Source organism: Opisthocomus hoazin, chromosome 2 (genome assembly GCF_030867145.1).
Source record: "Opisthocomus hoazin isolate bOpiHoa1 chromosome 2, bOpiHoa1.hap1, whole genome shotgun sequence".
Lineage (NCBI taxonomy): Eukaryota > Metazoa > Chordata > Aves > Opisthocomiformes > Opisthocomidae > Opisthocomus > Opisthocomus hoazin.
Window position 1 is genome coordinate 48,583,749 of NC_134415.1, and position 17,527 is coordinate 48,601,275.

At 40.3% G+C, this 17,527-nt stretch overlaps 1 protein-coding gene across 7 annotated transcripts in view; it reads left to right on the forward strand.

Moving 5' to 3' along the window:
- MACROD2 (mono-ADP ribosylhydrolase 2) overlaps positions 1-17,527 on the forward strand; it is a 975,983-nt gene that overhangs the window by 887,172 nt on the left and 71,284 nt on the right. For all 7 annotated transcript variants that reach the window (XM_075413509.1, XM_075413505.1, XM_075413506.1 and 4 more), the window contains one exon: positions 13,042-13,083. In XM_075413509.1, coding sequence (XP_075269624.1) covers positions 13,042-13,083 — 42 coding nt within the window. The remainder of the gene's footprint in view (positions 1-13,041; positions 13,084-17,527) is intronic.

Below are 17,527 nucleotides of genomic sequence, written 5' to 3' on the forward strand. Positions count from 1 at the left end.
TAAGCTTAGAGAAAAAACATTGAGACATTTTTAAAGTGTGTCTCGCATTCAGAAGCATTATGAAATATACCTACTTTAATAGATCTGGACAAAAATAGTTAGAAAGAAGAATATATTTGTGGAGTTTTATAGATAAATAGTTATTACTTTAAACCCAGTGCATTAATAAATCCAAAAAGACATCCAAGTGCTTGAGCTAGTCAAGTGATAATGGAATGAAGCTGGAGTTACACCTCAGTGCATTAGAGTAAGTGGAATATAGATAGAGGGAAACTGTTCCATTAGTTGAACATATCATTAGGCCTATTTTGTGATTGGAATGCCAAAGAAATTAGTCACATAATAGTACTGATATTAAGGTAACTGCCAAGAGCCTTGTCATTTGCAAACTTCAAATATATAGGGCGAAGAGGCAGACTTCTAAGTAATTTCCTATCTTAGGAGGATAGCAAAGCTGTTCTGTAACAGGCCAGTTGTCACAGTCTCACCATTTCTGGTAATCAGTAGCCTCTACGGAACTTGAGCCAAAGCCAGCATGCTCCAAGGGGGAGTGCTACTTAGTCTTTAACTCAGACTAGGATCTCATCCTAGTGGTTGTTCAGAAAAGCCCTGGTTTAGAAATTAAAGGGTCCTGGTCCCTAAAAATTTTCTGTTGAACCTCTTTGGTTTTGCTGAGAATTTTTTTTGTGTCCTGGTAAGAAAAACACAAGGATGGAAGACTGTTCTGGTAGAACAACCAACCTTCTGTGCTTAAGGGTAGATCACTGTTTTAACGTATTAGGCGCAACAAACAGTGGGGGTTTTTTTGCCTTTTTACCAGATGAGTCCTGTCTCCTAGTGCAATAAGACAGGCCAGCCATTCTCCCTTCAGCTGTGTTGGGAAATTCTCTCTGCTTAATCCGAGAGAATGTCTTGCTACATATCTTTCAGGCAAATAAAATACCCTTGCCTGCAGTTCTGGCTCAGATGTGTAGTTCTTACATCGCTGGATTCATTGTTACTGATATTATGAGTGAGCTTTCCGGGAAAGGAGCTGGTACTCATACCGTTTTTTCTCTTGGAATTAATTGTTTCTTCTAACAAAATTCTACATGGAACCTAGATACTGGGCATTGCTTTTATTGTTAAATATATATATTTGTGAGACAGACCATAAAATGGTATAAAAACAGTGCCTTTGAAAAGCTAGACTTACCAGCATTCACCTTACAGTGATATGTACTTCTAGGATGCTCTTTGTAGGAGTAAAATTAAGAGTATTTTTAAACAGTTGCAAGCTGGATGCAAAAATACCTTTTTTTGTTTTCCCTCCTGTATACTGTCTATACTTAGCTACTTAGTATGTCAGATAGATAATCTTATAAGGACCTTTGGCAAATGCTTATTTTTCATGGTGGCTGTTGTATATCATGAAAGGGTTATCTTAAATTGTAATGCTTAAAGTACTCTAAATCTACCACCTGTTATCAGTGGATTGGAGAGGGGAATCATTTTTTCTGAAAATGTTCTGTAGACAAAATTAAAGTTATAAAGAGGACATACTGTGAAGCTGCAGCATTCAAGGTTATATTACATTCTTACTACTTTAAACCGAATAACAAAATTACTTCACTAAAGCATCGCTAAAATTGTTAGAGGACAGGTTTGCACTTTATTAGACCAATTGATAGATGGAAGATGCATGCTTTTAGACTGTGTCCTTTCAGTGCTAATGAAAGGATGCTGAGCCCAAGAGCTTGTTCATTTTTTTTGAGCCGTATCAGTTCGTGTTAGGAAAAAGAGAGAGAAATTGCTTCATCTTGAAAAAACTTTCCCTTTCCTGTATTCCAGGTTATGACATTTAGTGCGTTTTCTCCTCTTATCCTGGTTGATGAAAACACTGTCCCTTCTACCCAAAGCATACAGATAAAAGCTATTCTCTTACATTAATCCTCCTGTTACTTCAGGAGGATGCACAATATCCTACTTGTGCATAAATGTACAAATATATTACTATTACAGAGGTAATTAATTGTTAAGACATCTACCAGGCTTGAAATCAAATTGGAAATTGTCTAAATGGCTGAATAAAGGGCTTTGTATTAAAAAGGCAGATCCCTGCGCTAATACGTGAGTGAACTATTAAGCAGAGTTTGTAATTTCTGTACTGGTATTGAGAAGCATTGCCCTCTCAATATGGCAGACTTCACTGGGGCTGAAGCGGTCCTCAGTTTGAGCAAAGGAATCGTAAGTTAGCCCTTAGTAAGTAATCCTGTATCAAATGGGTAATTCATTTGATAAATTTAGCCTCTGTTTGCATTTGCCCTGTTCACGAGCTGATTCATTTCCTTAATTCATCACCTGAACATATTCCACAAAATATTTTTCATGGGCTTTATTTTACTATGTGGGTAGGTGCCAAGCAGTTTCCTGGAAGTACACGATATCCTTTATCTGAGATTTCATCTGGGTAGTGATTTACCTCCTAAGTCATGAGGCTCTGGTTTTTCTGACTGTTTCAGGCAGGCTTGCAAAGGCCACCGGGGCTTGGAGCCCCCTGGAAACAAATGTTAGGGAGTAAGTTTTGGGGGAGTTTGAAATCCCTTTGGCCTCCTCCTCCTGATCAATGAGGGCCATCCTGAAGGTTTTGGTTGCAGCTGCTTTTCCTGTCTCTGTGCAGAGTTTTCAGGTTGTCATGTTCACAGCTGATAACTGTGTTTTCACAGGTTTAAACTAGAAGCAGTCAAGACTGTCATCTCCCTTTCTTCACTGCTTTCCCTCACAAATCTTTCAAGGCACTGTGGATGGGCTTAGTCCCTGCTGATGATGTGGAGCCTAAATTTGTGTCCAGATGCCTGCTGTGGGTACACAAACTTGTCTGGGCCTGAGCAGAAGCTATGACAGAGCCCAAGTGACTAGCCACAGCAGCAGCAGATTGGGACGTGGTGTCACAGTCTCTGGCATGAGCCCTGGCTGTGGGCAAGATCTCCTGCAACCCAGGCCTGTTTCCTGGAAGGGGTGAAATGAGTCTTGCTTCCCTGACTCCACAGCTCTGATGGAGCTGCAATCCCTGCTGTTGTACTGGGATGCTCAGGAAACTCTTCGGCTTGTGAAACTTGTGACTTTTCACTTGAAGATCCTGCTTGGTGAATGTGCAATGAGATGGTGCATGACCATGTATCCCTTTCCTTTCCAGGGTTATGTATCAAGCCGTTGAGAACATAACAGGGTACCACTCAGTATTTATGCATTCACAGCCATCTGGCCTGCTCTGGACTCTATCCCAGCATTTAATGCTCCTCCCAGACTGGAAATCTGGCGGGGGGGGTCGTGTTCAGGCAGAGCAGAGTGAGGATTTTTCAGTGGGCAGAAGGCAGCAGTGATTTTTTAGAAGCTGTGGCACACTGAGAAGAATTTCACATGGATGCGAAATGCTCTCTGCACTCCTTTGAGCTGTCTTTGTATTGGAGGATGTCATCCTCACATGGCTTCTGCAAGACTTCTAGCTGAAGGACTTAATTCAAAACAACTGGGGAGAAGCACAGTCCTGCTGTTGCCCATGATGGTTCCTTGTCCCTCAGTAGCAGAGGCTTCAAAGGAAGCGCTACCCATACGGGGTAGCTGGAGGAGACTGTGCACCAGAATAGGATGCTGGCTTTGCTCTAGTTCTCTCTCACAGCACCTAAGGATTTTGATATAGTACACTCCAGCGTAAATAGGATGCCGTAAAAAAATGTTCTCAATCCAAAACTTTAATATAGTCGTAATGCTTAGAATATCTGTCCATTTCAAAATGTGTCTGAAACAACATACTTCATAAAATCTTAAGCTAACTAAAAGCTAAAGGTGTTGGTAAAACTGTGAAACAATTTTTTTCTGTGTTTTTTTTTTTATCTTCATTTGCCATGGCAATGACTATGCCAGTCTTACCACTCATTGGGGTTGTCTGTCTTAGCCCGTTTGCTAGGGTCTCCATGCAGTGCAGGAGGATGAACAACAAGTAGCTCAGGAGTGGTGCTTGGTAGGCAGGGTATGTAACTGATGTCTCAGATACTGTTTTCAGCATCTTAAGAGATATGCAGACAAAGAGAGGGTTCCTAGCACCTTCTAACATGGCAGCGAGTTTCCAGTACCTAATAAAAAGTTAATAGGCTGTTTCCTGCTTCAGGTTTAAATCATAATAAAACTTCCTGGTATGATCCTTTCTGAATTATTTCCTGGGTGACTGCTAACAAGAGCATTGCTCTAGACTTGGGCTGTATGTTGCAAGTATTGGTTACCTCAAAATTTAGGCTTGGATCCTCTGGCTGTACATGGTTTCACAGAGGCTTGTGATATTGTCGCTGTACGATCTGGAAAATTGTCTTCTCATTCCTGATATCAGCAATGGCACTGCTTGGAGCAGCGTATGGACAGACAGTGGGACCATAACCTGTTGAAACGCTGTTGTCAGGAGCTTTTGCTTTGCTAAGTGGAGTGCCCTCTTCTTTGCTCTGGTAGCATCCTGTAGACATTTTCCTTGTCTCCTTTCATGAGACTCACAATGGAGCCTGCAGTCAATCCAGAAGTCAGGGGAAATGGCTGTTTCTATGTATTTGTCCACTCACTCCAAACCCCTGAGCTCTCCAGCTCCTGGGAGACACCTGGATAAGGGCTGCATTGTAAGAGCAAAGTGACGGGCTACAAGGATGCCCTTGAAGGGACAGGAGTCATGCAGATGCAAGGACCAGGCTGCTGCATGTGTCAGCAGTGTGGGAGAGCACAGGGAAGATGATGAGCGTAGTAATTAGAAAGGTGAATATGGAGCCATTATTTATCATCTCTTGTAACACAAGAAGTGTAAGGTATCCCAGGAAATCATGAATCAGGATGAAAACAAGCAAAAGGAAGTAGTTTTTCACCCAACACACAGCGCATAAGAATGCTTGCTATGAGGTGCTGCGGAGGTCTAAAATATGGTTAAAAAGAGGATTAGCTCAACCAACAGAGGACTGGTCCAACAGTGGCTATTAATCACCATGGTCTATATGTGACCTTAGGCTCAGAGAGGGACTGGTAGGGGGAGTATTGCTATTCTGTTCTCTGCTCGGTCCTTCACACACAGATGCCTGGCACCAGAAGGCGAACAAGCAGAAGGATTTTTTGTATAATACCTTATGTGAATACGTCTTTGATCAGGGATCTTTTCTTCCTGCTGTGTTGCATATTGTGGCATCCCATGTAAAACATTCAAAATGCATTTTATGTCATGCTCAAAAATATCCTATTCTCTCTGGTCACTGACTGGTCATTTCATATGCTCAAGTGCTTCAGATTGCAAAAGATGCAGTTAAATTTGTTTGTCTCATGTGATTGCCTCTGCCTTAGGTTACTGATGAGATTTTGTTAGAAGCTTTTATTTAGAAATGTGTCACCACATGCAAAACATACCATTTTGTGCAAGTCCTACATTAGCATACATGTGGGTGACAAATCCTCTTTAGCACTTGTGTAAACAAAAGTCAGTTGTTTTTAGTATTTTAGGGTAGGGAGGAAATAAGGAAGTTTTTAAAAACTGATGTATATTTTCCCAAGGAGTGCCTCATTCATTTTGTGTAAGATAGAAGCATCTGGGAAATAGAAATCCAAATCTGATCCTGGCTTTGAGCACCATTTCCTGAACCGGAACAATGTTGTCTGGTTCGCTCACAGTGGGAATGGCGGCTACCATGTAGCCTTTATATGCAGCTGAGGCTCATATGGGTATATGTATTTTACAGCAGATCAAGTGATACAGTATATAGAAGAAGCCATCTATGTGGTGACAAAAAAATCCCAGTGCCTGACTTCTTAGGAGATTGGTACTAAGGATTTCTATTTGATATGGCTTCAAAAGCTACAAACACATTTTACATTCAGTGAAACTCTGGTGTTGTGGGACTGGTGTAACTAAGCAACACAGGAAGATAAACTGCACCGGTGCTGCAGTAAGGCCAGGACATACAGAGTGTATCAGTGGACGTTTCTTTATATTTAGAATAGAAAATTTCATTAAATTTACTTAGTGTCAGGTGGAGGTGTATACAGTGCCTGTTGTTCTGTATGCAGAATTGCATGATTAAAGGATACAAATGTTCAGAACCAGCAGTCATTCTATTTCTTCTTCAAAAGCGGAAGGATGTGCTTTTTTGTTAAGGATCTTATTGGTTTACCTTTCTCTTTTTTTCTTCTTCCTCTTATGAGTATCACGGATGAGGGAAAGCTTTGTGGAAAATACAGGTTTTTTACAAGTAGCTGTGAAAAGAGTCAGGTCTGGGTTCAGTTGATCTCATCTGGCAGAGATTTCCATTTCTGCTTTTCCTCAGTGAAAATGTTCCCTTTTTCTGTGCTATTGGTCAGTCAGTTATATTTTCCCAGTGGGGAAGTGAGTTGGAGGGATCAGAACAAACCAAAGAGTTCTTGAGCTCCTAGGTTATTGCAAGCCTCATATGTACGTTCAGGCTTCATCAAACCTGTCGCGTTAAAGGGAGGGGTAAGGGGAGTCTGATATTCAACATGCCTGCCAGAGCCCTTCCAAGGACTTTCACTGAAACAGTTTCGCAAAGTTGAAGCAATAGGTAATTTATTCAAGCGACAGTTATTACAGATTCGGAATTGCCGTTGATAAATGCACTGTCTACAAAAGTTGAGCTCAAAGTAATAGTTTAGCGCTTTAGTTAGCAATGTGTTCCCGGGGATATGTCTGACAAAGTCAGAGGCGCGACTCTTACCAAAAAGGCATCCCTTCTTGGGGGGGGAAGAGAGGTTCAGGCCCGTCGACCCATCCTGTCACCAAAAATCCTGGAATAAAACCTCGTAACACCAATGTAGTGTTAAAAGGCAGGCATTCTTTATTGCAGCGCTGGATGCACGGGGGATAATTCCACCGAATGTGCATACCTCATACCTTTTCCGTATAGTTTATATAGATCAAAATATACATATTTATTAGGTTACATAACTTATCCCTTTCATAATAAAATTAGTTCATTTTCATACACTCCTCCCACCTGCACTTGCACAGTCCCTCCTAGTGGTGGTCGTCGGGGGTCCCAAGATGAAGGCTCATCCTCTTCATCACAGTGTCCACTGGTTGACCCCAGCTTCTGCACATGCGCAGTCCTCTTCTGGCTCTTGTCCCGTAGTTAGGTCGCTGTAACTATGTCGCTGTAGCTAGGTCGCCTTGACTGGCTCTAGGCGACCGCTAACATTTCAGGTGGGAAACATGGGACTTTTTGTTTCAGTTAATTTAGACAATAGATAAAAACCACAAACACACCTGCAACCATAGTAATGCTATTTCTATTAAAAATCCCCTTCACTACTAGTGTTTAATATTAATGGTTACTTAGAGACTAGACCCTCTGTTCCTGGACCTGACGTCCAGATGGGCAGGGGCTATACAAGGGACATAACTAGCAGCATGGTTTATGTTTATGGTTAACAGATTTCATCCCCTTGGTTACAATCCGTCAGGTGAAGTTCTCGCTTTCCTCCTCCTCCCAAAGAGAGTTTTCAAGTGCCAATTTTTGTATGTTTGGAAATCTTTTTGCGAGGTGGGACTAAGTCAATTATTGTGTATGGATTGGCTCTTGGTATGGAATGTCGTGTCGTCAGAAGCAGGACTCAGCAGTGTGTCACGCCTTCGGAGTGGGCATCTTGGTATGTGTTATCTGGGGGCCATCTGTGCTTTATCCAAAGCAATCTCTGAAGCAATCTCTGACTGTGCAGCCTCCACTGGGCCCCACAGATCACTTGGTTTACAGTGATGGGCTATCCCCTCTTACTTTTGTCTGATAAGATAAGCATCAGTTATTTACTTCCTTTGTTATTTCTTCGGCTCTTGACACCTCAGTCGAGAGACTTCTCAGTCCATTTGTCTTTCGTCTTGCATTCGACAAGTCCAGCAAGGCCATCGATTACAAAACCCTAGGGTGTTGTCATGTGTTTTACTATGCTACAAAAACATTGACTCATAGGGTGAGATGGGCATAGAGCCTGTATACTATTGTGAAGCTCCTGTTGGGTAGCAGCAGTGGTCATAAGCAATCTAAAAGAAGTGATTTTGCAATTACTAGGGACTGAAAATAGACATGAGACACATGATTCTAAAGCTCTCTAAGGATATTAAGATGATCATGTAGATAGGGGAAGCTTTGGGACAAAGTTTGGGAAGGACAGGTGTGGTAGAGAGAAATATGGAGAGTGAGAACCCGCTTGGTCTTTTCAGCTGCTGGAAACTTTATATTATCATGGTTTAGACAGTTTGTATCAGGTGGTTGCCCTGGCCCACACTGCTGCCCACTCTGGGACTGGACACAAGAACCTTTTCATTTGAGCAAGCAGAGACTGCCCCAAAATGGGATCAGTTTTCCTCAATGTTGTGAGACTGTTGTGCCACACATCCTCTGTTACTCTAGTGGAAGCTGTACAGTCAGTTCGTAGAATACCTGCTAGGAGAATGGTTTCAGCTGGACCCCTATTTTTGTATAGCAAATAAGCTCAACAAGATGTCTGCAACTGTCAGTGCTGAAAGTTTTGGTTTTTTTTTTTTTTGGGGGGGGTGGCTTTTTTTGAGGCATCAGCAGTATGACCTCTTGCTTGTCACTTCAACCTCCTGCCCATCTCATTGCTGTGTTTGCCAGTGCATTTGAATACAGGCTGCAGAGGAGAGTTTGGTCCGGTCCCACAGTGCCCTCCCAGTCTCTCCCCTGGTGATGTTCAGTACGTGGAGCAGCACTTGCAAGGAGGAGCAGGCTGAGACACGTGGGTTGGCTGGAAATAAGGAAACGTCTGGGAATCAGGAAACAGCAGAAAGTGCTGAGAAAATGAACAAATCCTGAAGGGTGATACGAGGCAGCTGAGGAAAGGTTAGAGGAAGGCAGGGAGGAGCTAGCAGCATGCAGTGCTGTTGGGGAAGCACCAGCAGCCTGGGATGCAAGCCTTGAATGCAGATGAAACAGCAGCTTCCTGGAGTGGGGAGCTGTCTCTCATATAAGACCACTTCAATGCATACACAGTTAAAAATAAAAGGTGTTTGTACGGCATTGAGTCTCCGTGTGCTGACGCGAAGAAGAATGCAAATAGAAGGGTGAGCAACAAGGAGGAGGCGGTTTAATGGCTTTGGGGATTAGCAGCAGTATTTAGAGCCTTTCACCTCTTTGTTCCTGACATAAATCTTAACACAGATTGATGGTTTTAGCCATCTGGCTTGTGTTTTCTTGTTTGCAACAACTAGTGAGACAGAGAAAGAACCTGACCAGCAAGGCAAAAGAAAAAAAATAAAAAGTGTATCACGGAAGAAGGCATCCTCTTCTCCAGTGTCAGTAAGAGCAGGTATGGTGCAATTATTCTGTTTCACAGAGCTCAGCAGGTAACAAGGGAGACGGAAATGAAAGACTAACAGGTATCACTTGGTACATGACTCTACCAGGGAGCCTGTGACTTATAGAAATGTGTATGCTCTGAGCAATTTGCTCCCAAATGCAAAGCTCTGTGATCTTTAGAGATATAGTTACCCCAAACAACATGTGAGTTAGAGGGCGAGTTTCAATCACAGGTTGACTCTCAAATGTAAATTATTTTATACGTGACTGGAAACTGTTCTCCCATACATCACCTATCTAATACCTTAATTTTATAGACTATAGTCTAATTTACAAGCTGGAAAATTTTGTGCTCTCAACCATATGACACATTTTGGATTAGATCACTTCATTGTATCCTAAACCTTCTAAATACTTATGCAAGGTTTTTTTGGGTGTGGGCTGAGCCTTGCAGGGAGTCACTGTCAGTTTTCCTCTCACTCCAGGCTGCAAGGTCTGTCTTTCCTTTTCCAGCAAGGTCATCTTGGTAGAGCTTCCCAAAATCCAGAACTTTAATGGGGAAGCCATGTGAAAGGTCACTGTTCTGCTTCTCCAGCCAAAAGAGTAATCAAGAGTGGGTACCTGTGTGCACATACCATAGCATGTTTTCCTAGTCAATTATTTTTCAACAGCTCTTGAGTAAGGGTAAGAGTTATAGAGGACCTCACCTCTGGTCTTTCAAATGGGGGAGTTTGGGCAAGAAATATTGATGTTATGTCTTTAAGGAAATGTTTGCTGGTGTCAAAGAGTCACTCTTGACTTCTTCCATGGTTTTACTCAGTTTTACTTTGGGATTGAATGTGGTGCATATTTCAAACCAACCAAAACCTCTGGAAGGCTTCCTCTAGATGAGGTAAAAACAATGTATAAGGAACATAAATCTAGCTACTACAAATCTAATTTATAGCGATCTTGGCAATGATTTTGTTTTGCATTAGACATATACAGCTTCAGTAAAAAATGTTTTTACTTGCTTTTACTTCTTCAGAACCAGTAACCAAGAAAACACCTGTCATAGCATTCTTTTGAGGGGGAAGTGAAAGAATTTTGGATATAGATTTCTAAAACACTGGGTTTTATCTCAAATAATTGGTTTTGGCATAAACCTCTGTCAACTAAACATGTTTATCACCTCAGCCATCCACTGCAAGGTCGGTGAAAGAGACTGCTTTATATTTGACAGGGAAGCACTTCCACCAGATGCATTAGTAGTGTGAGAGTAAGAATTATAGATACATGAAATGACTGGGGAGTGCTGTGTGCCAAAGTGAAACTCAGATTCAGATCTAGATTGGGGCAGAATTTTCAAAGGCACCACAATGACTTAGAGATCGTGTCACCAAGCAGTTGGGAGTCCAACTCCCATTTTCAGAAATGGTGTAAGGATTTTACTGCCTTTCAGTGAGATTTAGGTTCCTTTTCCCAGAAAAAAACAGCCTTTAATTCACAATTAGTTCCCCAAAGCAATCTTTGCCTCTTCATAATTATATTGCATAATGACTTCGCTACTTTTTAATAACGTCAGATTTCTTGTCTGTGTCCATTATCACCAGCTTAGAAGCTATTCTATTGCTTTGGGAATTTGGTATTCCAAGTCACTTACAGAACTACAATTAAGAACTTCCACAGAAGACCAGGCGATATATGTATGTTAAGATATTATATTCTGCTGATTTAGTGTCAAGTCTTAGATTAATTTGATATTTTATCACGCTGGTTTCATTATAAATGCTTCCGTGGAAGGAACATGTTATTGGAAACTGAAAAATTATAATCTCTGTGTTAACCAAATGTTTTCTGAGTAGTTTGTTGAAAAATGTCAGGACTCCAGTTGAAAATCCTTGCTCTGTTGCAGTCAATGGCAGAATTCCCATTGGCTTTAACAAGATTATCGTTTTCTTATCTCAAAAACTACTTGTCAAAGCTCCTTAAAGTTTCTGTGTACAAATTTATGTCTGTGCAATAGGGGTCCACGTGCCGTTTTGATCTCCAAGACAGTTGTTTGCAGAATAAAGAGAAAGGAATTAAAATGCGAAGTGATTTTTTTCAGTCCTGATCCTTTGGGCCGGACTAAAGCATATTCAAGAGGAACGTAACGTGCTGTTGTTTAGTGGCTTCTGAATGTCCTGCCCTCCAGATCATGTATGAATGAGATGGAAGGGGGAGAAGGACAGATACAGATCCATCTACTGTAGATTCACAGGAATCCATGAAAATTCTCACACTCATGATTTTAATGCTTATAGCAAACTTAATTCCCAGTGGAGGCCCCTGTTATTAACCAGTTGTTCTGTTCTTGTGCTACTCAAAGTTTCAGGCTCAAAATCTTGATGAAAGCAGAGCTTAATCCGCATAGCATGTGTCACAGCATTTGTATCTCAGCGGAGTTAGGACATAAATACTACTGTTAGTTTCAATTAACATTGATCATAATATTGCAAAACTCCTTTGGGTTCAAATGGTTGTCACAATATGCACACCTGTAGGTTTGAAAGACATTAAACTTTAGACAGAAAGTTTAAAAGTAGGCTTGCTACAGATTTTGTACATGCCCAAATCTATTTAAAAGGGTATCAATGGAGTCTATATCAATTAGGAACATAGTTGACATAAACTTCTGTGGTCAATGAGCTCTCCATTAGATGATTAAGGCTCTGGAACGTTGCATTACCTAGATGTTAACTAAGGCTAATAATTTTTTTTTTCCTCATCAAAACAACTTGCAGTAAGAAATTCCTTTGTTAGCAAAATGCAACTTTTAGCAAAAGAAATCTGCTTTCTTCTATATCATCTTAATAATTACAAGTGTTAATTCTTGGCTGGCCCAAATTTGTTCTTAAACCAATGTCCTGTCTGGCAAATTTATAGTAAGTTCTTTGAGGTATGATTTCTGGATGACTGGTTCTCTTCTTAATATAGCCAGCTGTTCCCAGGAAACAAAGCAAACTGAAACTTGACAAGTAAACCAAAAACTCCGCTAGAAAAGAGAATGCAATTTAATTTTATACAACTCATAATTTGCAGAATTCTGTAAATTATGCAGAATTTTTTTCCCTGTTTTTATTCCTTGCATTTCCTGTATCTGACAGAAACAGTCTAGTATCAAAACCTTCCTTCCCCATTGTAATAGTTTGGCTGTGGCCGGTAACAAAAGGGCCACGTGGTCGCCCTGCCGCCCCTCTCCCCGCTGGGGTGCAGAGGAGAATGGAAAGAAAAAAAAAAATGGTGGGTCGGGATAAGGGCAGTTTAACAGAACAGCAAACAAAGGGAACAATAACAACAACGATACAGATAAGGAGACTACACAAAACAAAACAGCAGAATGCAGAGAGCAACTCTCACCCCCCACCCCGCTGCCACACCCTCCTGAGCCGCAACTGCCTTCCCGCCACCCAGCTTCCCCCAACCAGAACCCAGCATGACGGCACATGGTATGGAATACCCTGGCTCTGTTTGGCCAGGTTGGGTCAGCCCGCCCGGCTGTGTTCCCTCCTGGCTCCTGGTGAAAATTAATCCTGTACTGGCCAAACCCAGGACACCTATCCATCTCCAGATGTCCCTGTAAAATGTTAAATGCGAAGAGGCAAACTAAAATATGGGCAATTTGAAGCATGGACTATTTCATTCTAGATTTTTTCCTGGTATTCTTATTAATCATTTCTTTCCATTTTTATGACAGATGATGCTAATGAAGAAGGGACTGAGCTGAGCGAAGAGACAGGTGAGTAAACAATACTTTATGCTAAAATATATCGTTTCTTTGAAGCATCAACCAAACTGAAAGAATTCTTGAAACTAATTGCTTTGGTTGTGATAAGCAGTGCCAATCATTTATTGTCAACGTTACGACAGTCATCTCTGGTTTTTAACATAACATAGGTTAACCATCCCTGATAATAAATAGTACACAGTAAGAATGGCTGATACTACCTTTTAAATGTCATCATCTGTTATGAGCCTCTGGATAGTACTTGGTTGCTTTTCATTAATAATTAATTTGAACATGAATAGGAAATAATTAAAAGTCTGCGGTCTCTTTGTCTGTAACAAGGTGTGAATACAGCAATTCTTGAGTCATTTGCGATTCTGATCAGTGGCCATGATTTGTTTGTAGTGAAAATGGTAGCAAAACTCTCCTGCAAACTCTTAAATACATCAAACTTGATTGGGCAGTATTTCAGAGGAATTTTTTCCTGGTCCTCCTAGTTTGCTGTTTAAAACAGTGACAATATTTAGGGTTTGTGGATATGGATAGACTTGAAATGGAAATTAGGGACAGGTATAAAGGGAAGAAAGGCCTCTTATAGGACAGAAACTTCCAGTCAGAAGACTTTGCTAGTTTTTGTTGAGAGCTTCATCCACTTAATCTTCTTGATCAGGCTTTTTGTAACAGGCTTCCACCATAGCACCCTGTGTTACTTTCCCTGCTCCCTTTCACCTAGAGTTTCTCAGTGGACATCTCCTGTTCTATAAGAGACTTCTGTGCAGTGAAGGACCTCCTTTTATGTGCAGCATAGCTCCCTATACTCTTCTTCTCTGCCTCTCTTTCCTAACCAGCTAGTACCCATTCATGACAGCGCACCAGGCAGGTGCAGTCCCCCAGGTCTCTGTGACCCTGATCCCATTATAGCCCAATGACTGTGCAGGAACTTCCAGTTCTTCTCTTTATGAAAAGATACAGGATCAGAAAGGAGAGCCAGATGGAGAAAGGCAGAGATACACCAGCCAGAAAACAGAGGTAAAAGCTTTTCAAGCAGTATGTTGTCTGCTTAAATTGGCAAGATTGTCCTAAAGACAAATGCATTATGATCATTTATGCAACCAGTTAATTAGGTTAGAAATTAGAAATAGTTGAATAATGGTGTATATGCATAGATGTGAAAACATGGATATACACCAATAGTTATGTGTTATGCTGATGGATTAGCACATTCTTTTATGGCTGTTCTAGCCTGTTGATTTTATTATATATAATTACTTTTTGGTGTCAAGATTCCTGGATAGGAACCTTTAGAAATTTTAATACAACTGGTGTGATTGATGTAGTTGTACATACATACATAAAAGTAGAAAAATAAAGACCATCATTATACAATAAACATTTGCCAAAGGTTATCCTACAGTTAAATTTGCAGTATTCATCTAACATTTCAAATTTAACTTTTACAGTTATCATGGCATGTATACTTTTGTAAGACCAGTTATTCTGCATTTTTTGTCTGGTTGCTTTTATGAAGATTATGTGAATTACATTGATTTTTTTTTTCAAGGCATTTTAAATTAGAATTGAAAGCAAGTAAATTTCCACTTAATAGCCAGTCTCTTCTTTCTTGCTTTGTGTTCTTCACAGCTTCATTAATTTAGGTGATGCTACATAGCTGCTCTGGAGAATTATCGCCGAGTTAAGTCATTTGAGGAAAATATTTCCCTACCTGTCTGTTTTGTTGTGCATATGAGAGAGATGAGATCATAGCTTCCCTCACAGGTTTAGTTGTAGGGTGCTATGAGCTTCAAGAGCACATACTTGGTTATTTCTCTATCACTTGGAGATATTTTGGGAATCAGCGCATTTATTGTCAGCAATCAATACCTACATAGCTAAAGAGAAGTATCTTTTGTATATCTGCTCCAGCAGTGAGGCAGATATACAAAAGTGATGCCCTTTTGACTTATTTGTGTATGGACTTGCAGGATGCATTTGCAGAAACTATAAATACATACATAATTTCTGCATTGAGAGTTTTCATTTTTATGCTCAGATGTTTTATCAATTTAAAGGACATCTGCTTTTTACTGTTCTAAGGGAAAAATAGAGTAGTAACTTCTAGTCAACACTTCAAGATACTAATTGAATAATCTTTCTTCATACCATTTGACTTCATGGGTCATGACTCCAGCAGATGGAGTCAGCAGTTGGCACCAATATTGATGACCCATTTTTTTTGAGCTGTCCATATCCAGTCTGCTTTCGGGTTATATCTCTGATTCCTGTGCTTAAGGAAAAAAAAAAAAAAAGACATGTTGGATTCCTGGAGAGCACATGTTGCAGACTACACACATGTGTAGGACTTTTGGCAGAGATTCAAATATTCTAAATTCCTGTCTCCAACTTCCTATTGGCTAGGTGTTTCTGAGGGCCAATATCAAACCAAGAGAAAACATGGAAAAGTACTGGGACACAAGTGAGATGCGGACTCATTGTATTTGTACCGATTTCCATTTGAAGAATGTAGTAGAATGAGGTGGTTACAGAATCGGTCCTGATTTAAACCTGGTGGCAAGAATTAGAGCGAAAAAAACTGATCCTGGTCTGGTGTCAGTTGAAGTCAGTGGGAATATGTCCATTGACTTCAGTGCACACCAGATTAGGCCTTGGGAACAGCTAGAGAATTAGCCAGGAGTAAGGAATAACAGATGATCAAATGTGTGCATTACTGAGTGATGGATACGTTATGAAAGGAATCTGTCTTGTGTTTCTACCACCCTGAATTGCACAGATCTCATTACACGCAGAAAGGCCTTTCTTTCTATGATTTCTTTTTAAAATAAATAACGGAATATCTTAATTACATCTGCCAGATAATCTCTGTTAATATCTATGTCTATACTATGAAATCAACAAGCATGAATGATCATTTTAGTGAGTTAATCACATAACATCACTGCATATACTGGATGTACCGGAGTATGAAAAGCATTTAAAAATAAACTTTACCTAGTCTTATTAAATATGCACACTCAAGACCACTCTTTTAATGATGTTTGACTTATGGGATTTGAACCCATCAATTTGTTATTCTGGATGCTGCATCTTGTAGCAGCTGCTGATTTAATGGCACCATTTAATTCAAAGTGCTGTGATGTTATCATATGTCATACAGTTTGCTGTTAGAATGGCTTGAGTCAAAAGGACAGATACAGTAATAGCATGTACGGGCCTGTGCAGTTCTAGATCTTAGCTTTCCTTTATGAATGATTTCCTACATACGTGAAGAGAAGGACCAGATGACCTAGTAGTCTTGTCTGCCTTTAACTTCAGTGATTTAACACTGCAGAGTCGTGATGCTTAATATTTTAAGCTCCATTAAGGGAAAATTATTCTAAACTTTAACTTCTGAAGGACTTTGCTTTCATACGCATAGAGTCACATATCCATGCACAGAAGGATGCAAAATAAGCCCTAATATTGCCATAATTCTGTGCGTAATTGCAGTGATTGCATGTGGAAATCGTAGAAGCATGTGCTATTATGAGAAGCACAGTCCAGATTCCTACACAATAGTATCACGTTATTGTGCACTGACATAAGTTAATTCTCTTACCACTAAAAAAAAGAAACACACAGAAAAGAGTTTCAGTTCAGAGTTGATATTCTCCCTCAGCCTGTTCAGCTTCCCTCTCCACCAGGTACCAAATCTTTTTGACCTCACCAGTGTGAATGTTGCCACACTACTGTCTCTCATTTCCCATCTAATAGTTGTTCGTATTAAATGCCCTGCTGGTTATCCTGTTTGTATCCTGAGCATCCTAATTAACCACCTTTTCATCACTTCAGAAGCCACCGCCAGCTAGAATGACAGGATGAAGGATCTCATTCACACTAACAAGGGAAGCCGTATTATAAACAATGCTACATAAATACAGAATTTCTATGTATGTTCCACTGTGTGCACACTCTTATACTTGAATACTTTTTCTGGAGGGAGACTTTCTCTTTTTTTCTGAGATGAAAAGAGCCATCACTAGTAACCAGAGAAATTTGGAAGTTGTGAGGAATTTTGGGAATAGCTTACTTGGGGATAGACTGTGAGATGTAAGTGGCTTGCTGACTCTCTGAGTTATCCTAGAAAGAAGAATCATTTCTCCCAGTGTTAGAGCTCAGAAACCTTTTTGCACAGATGATCACGATTCGAAAAGCCTTTAATACGATCAGTTCAGTCACCTGTCTGTGTACTGTTTTTAAACAGAAATTTGCAGGCAAAATTTCTGTAATATTTGGCTAACTGTTCTGAAAGACATAGATACTGTTGGAGAGCAGAAAAGGTCAAGAGTTGTATTGTGACCATAATAAAAATACATTAGTTTGAAGCTTGCTCAATCCTTTTCTGTCTCTGGAATGTGGGAAATCTGCTAAAAAGCAGTGAAATAGTGATTGAAATCTTGTT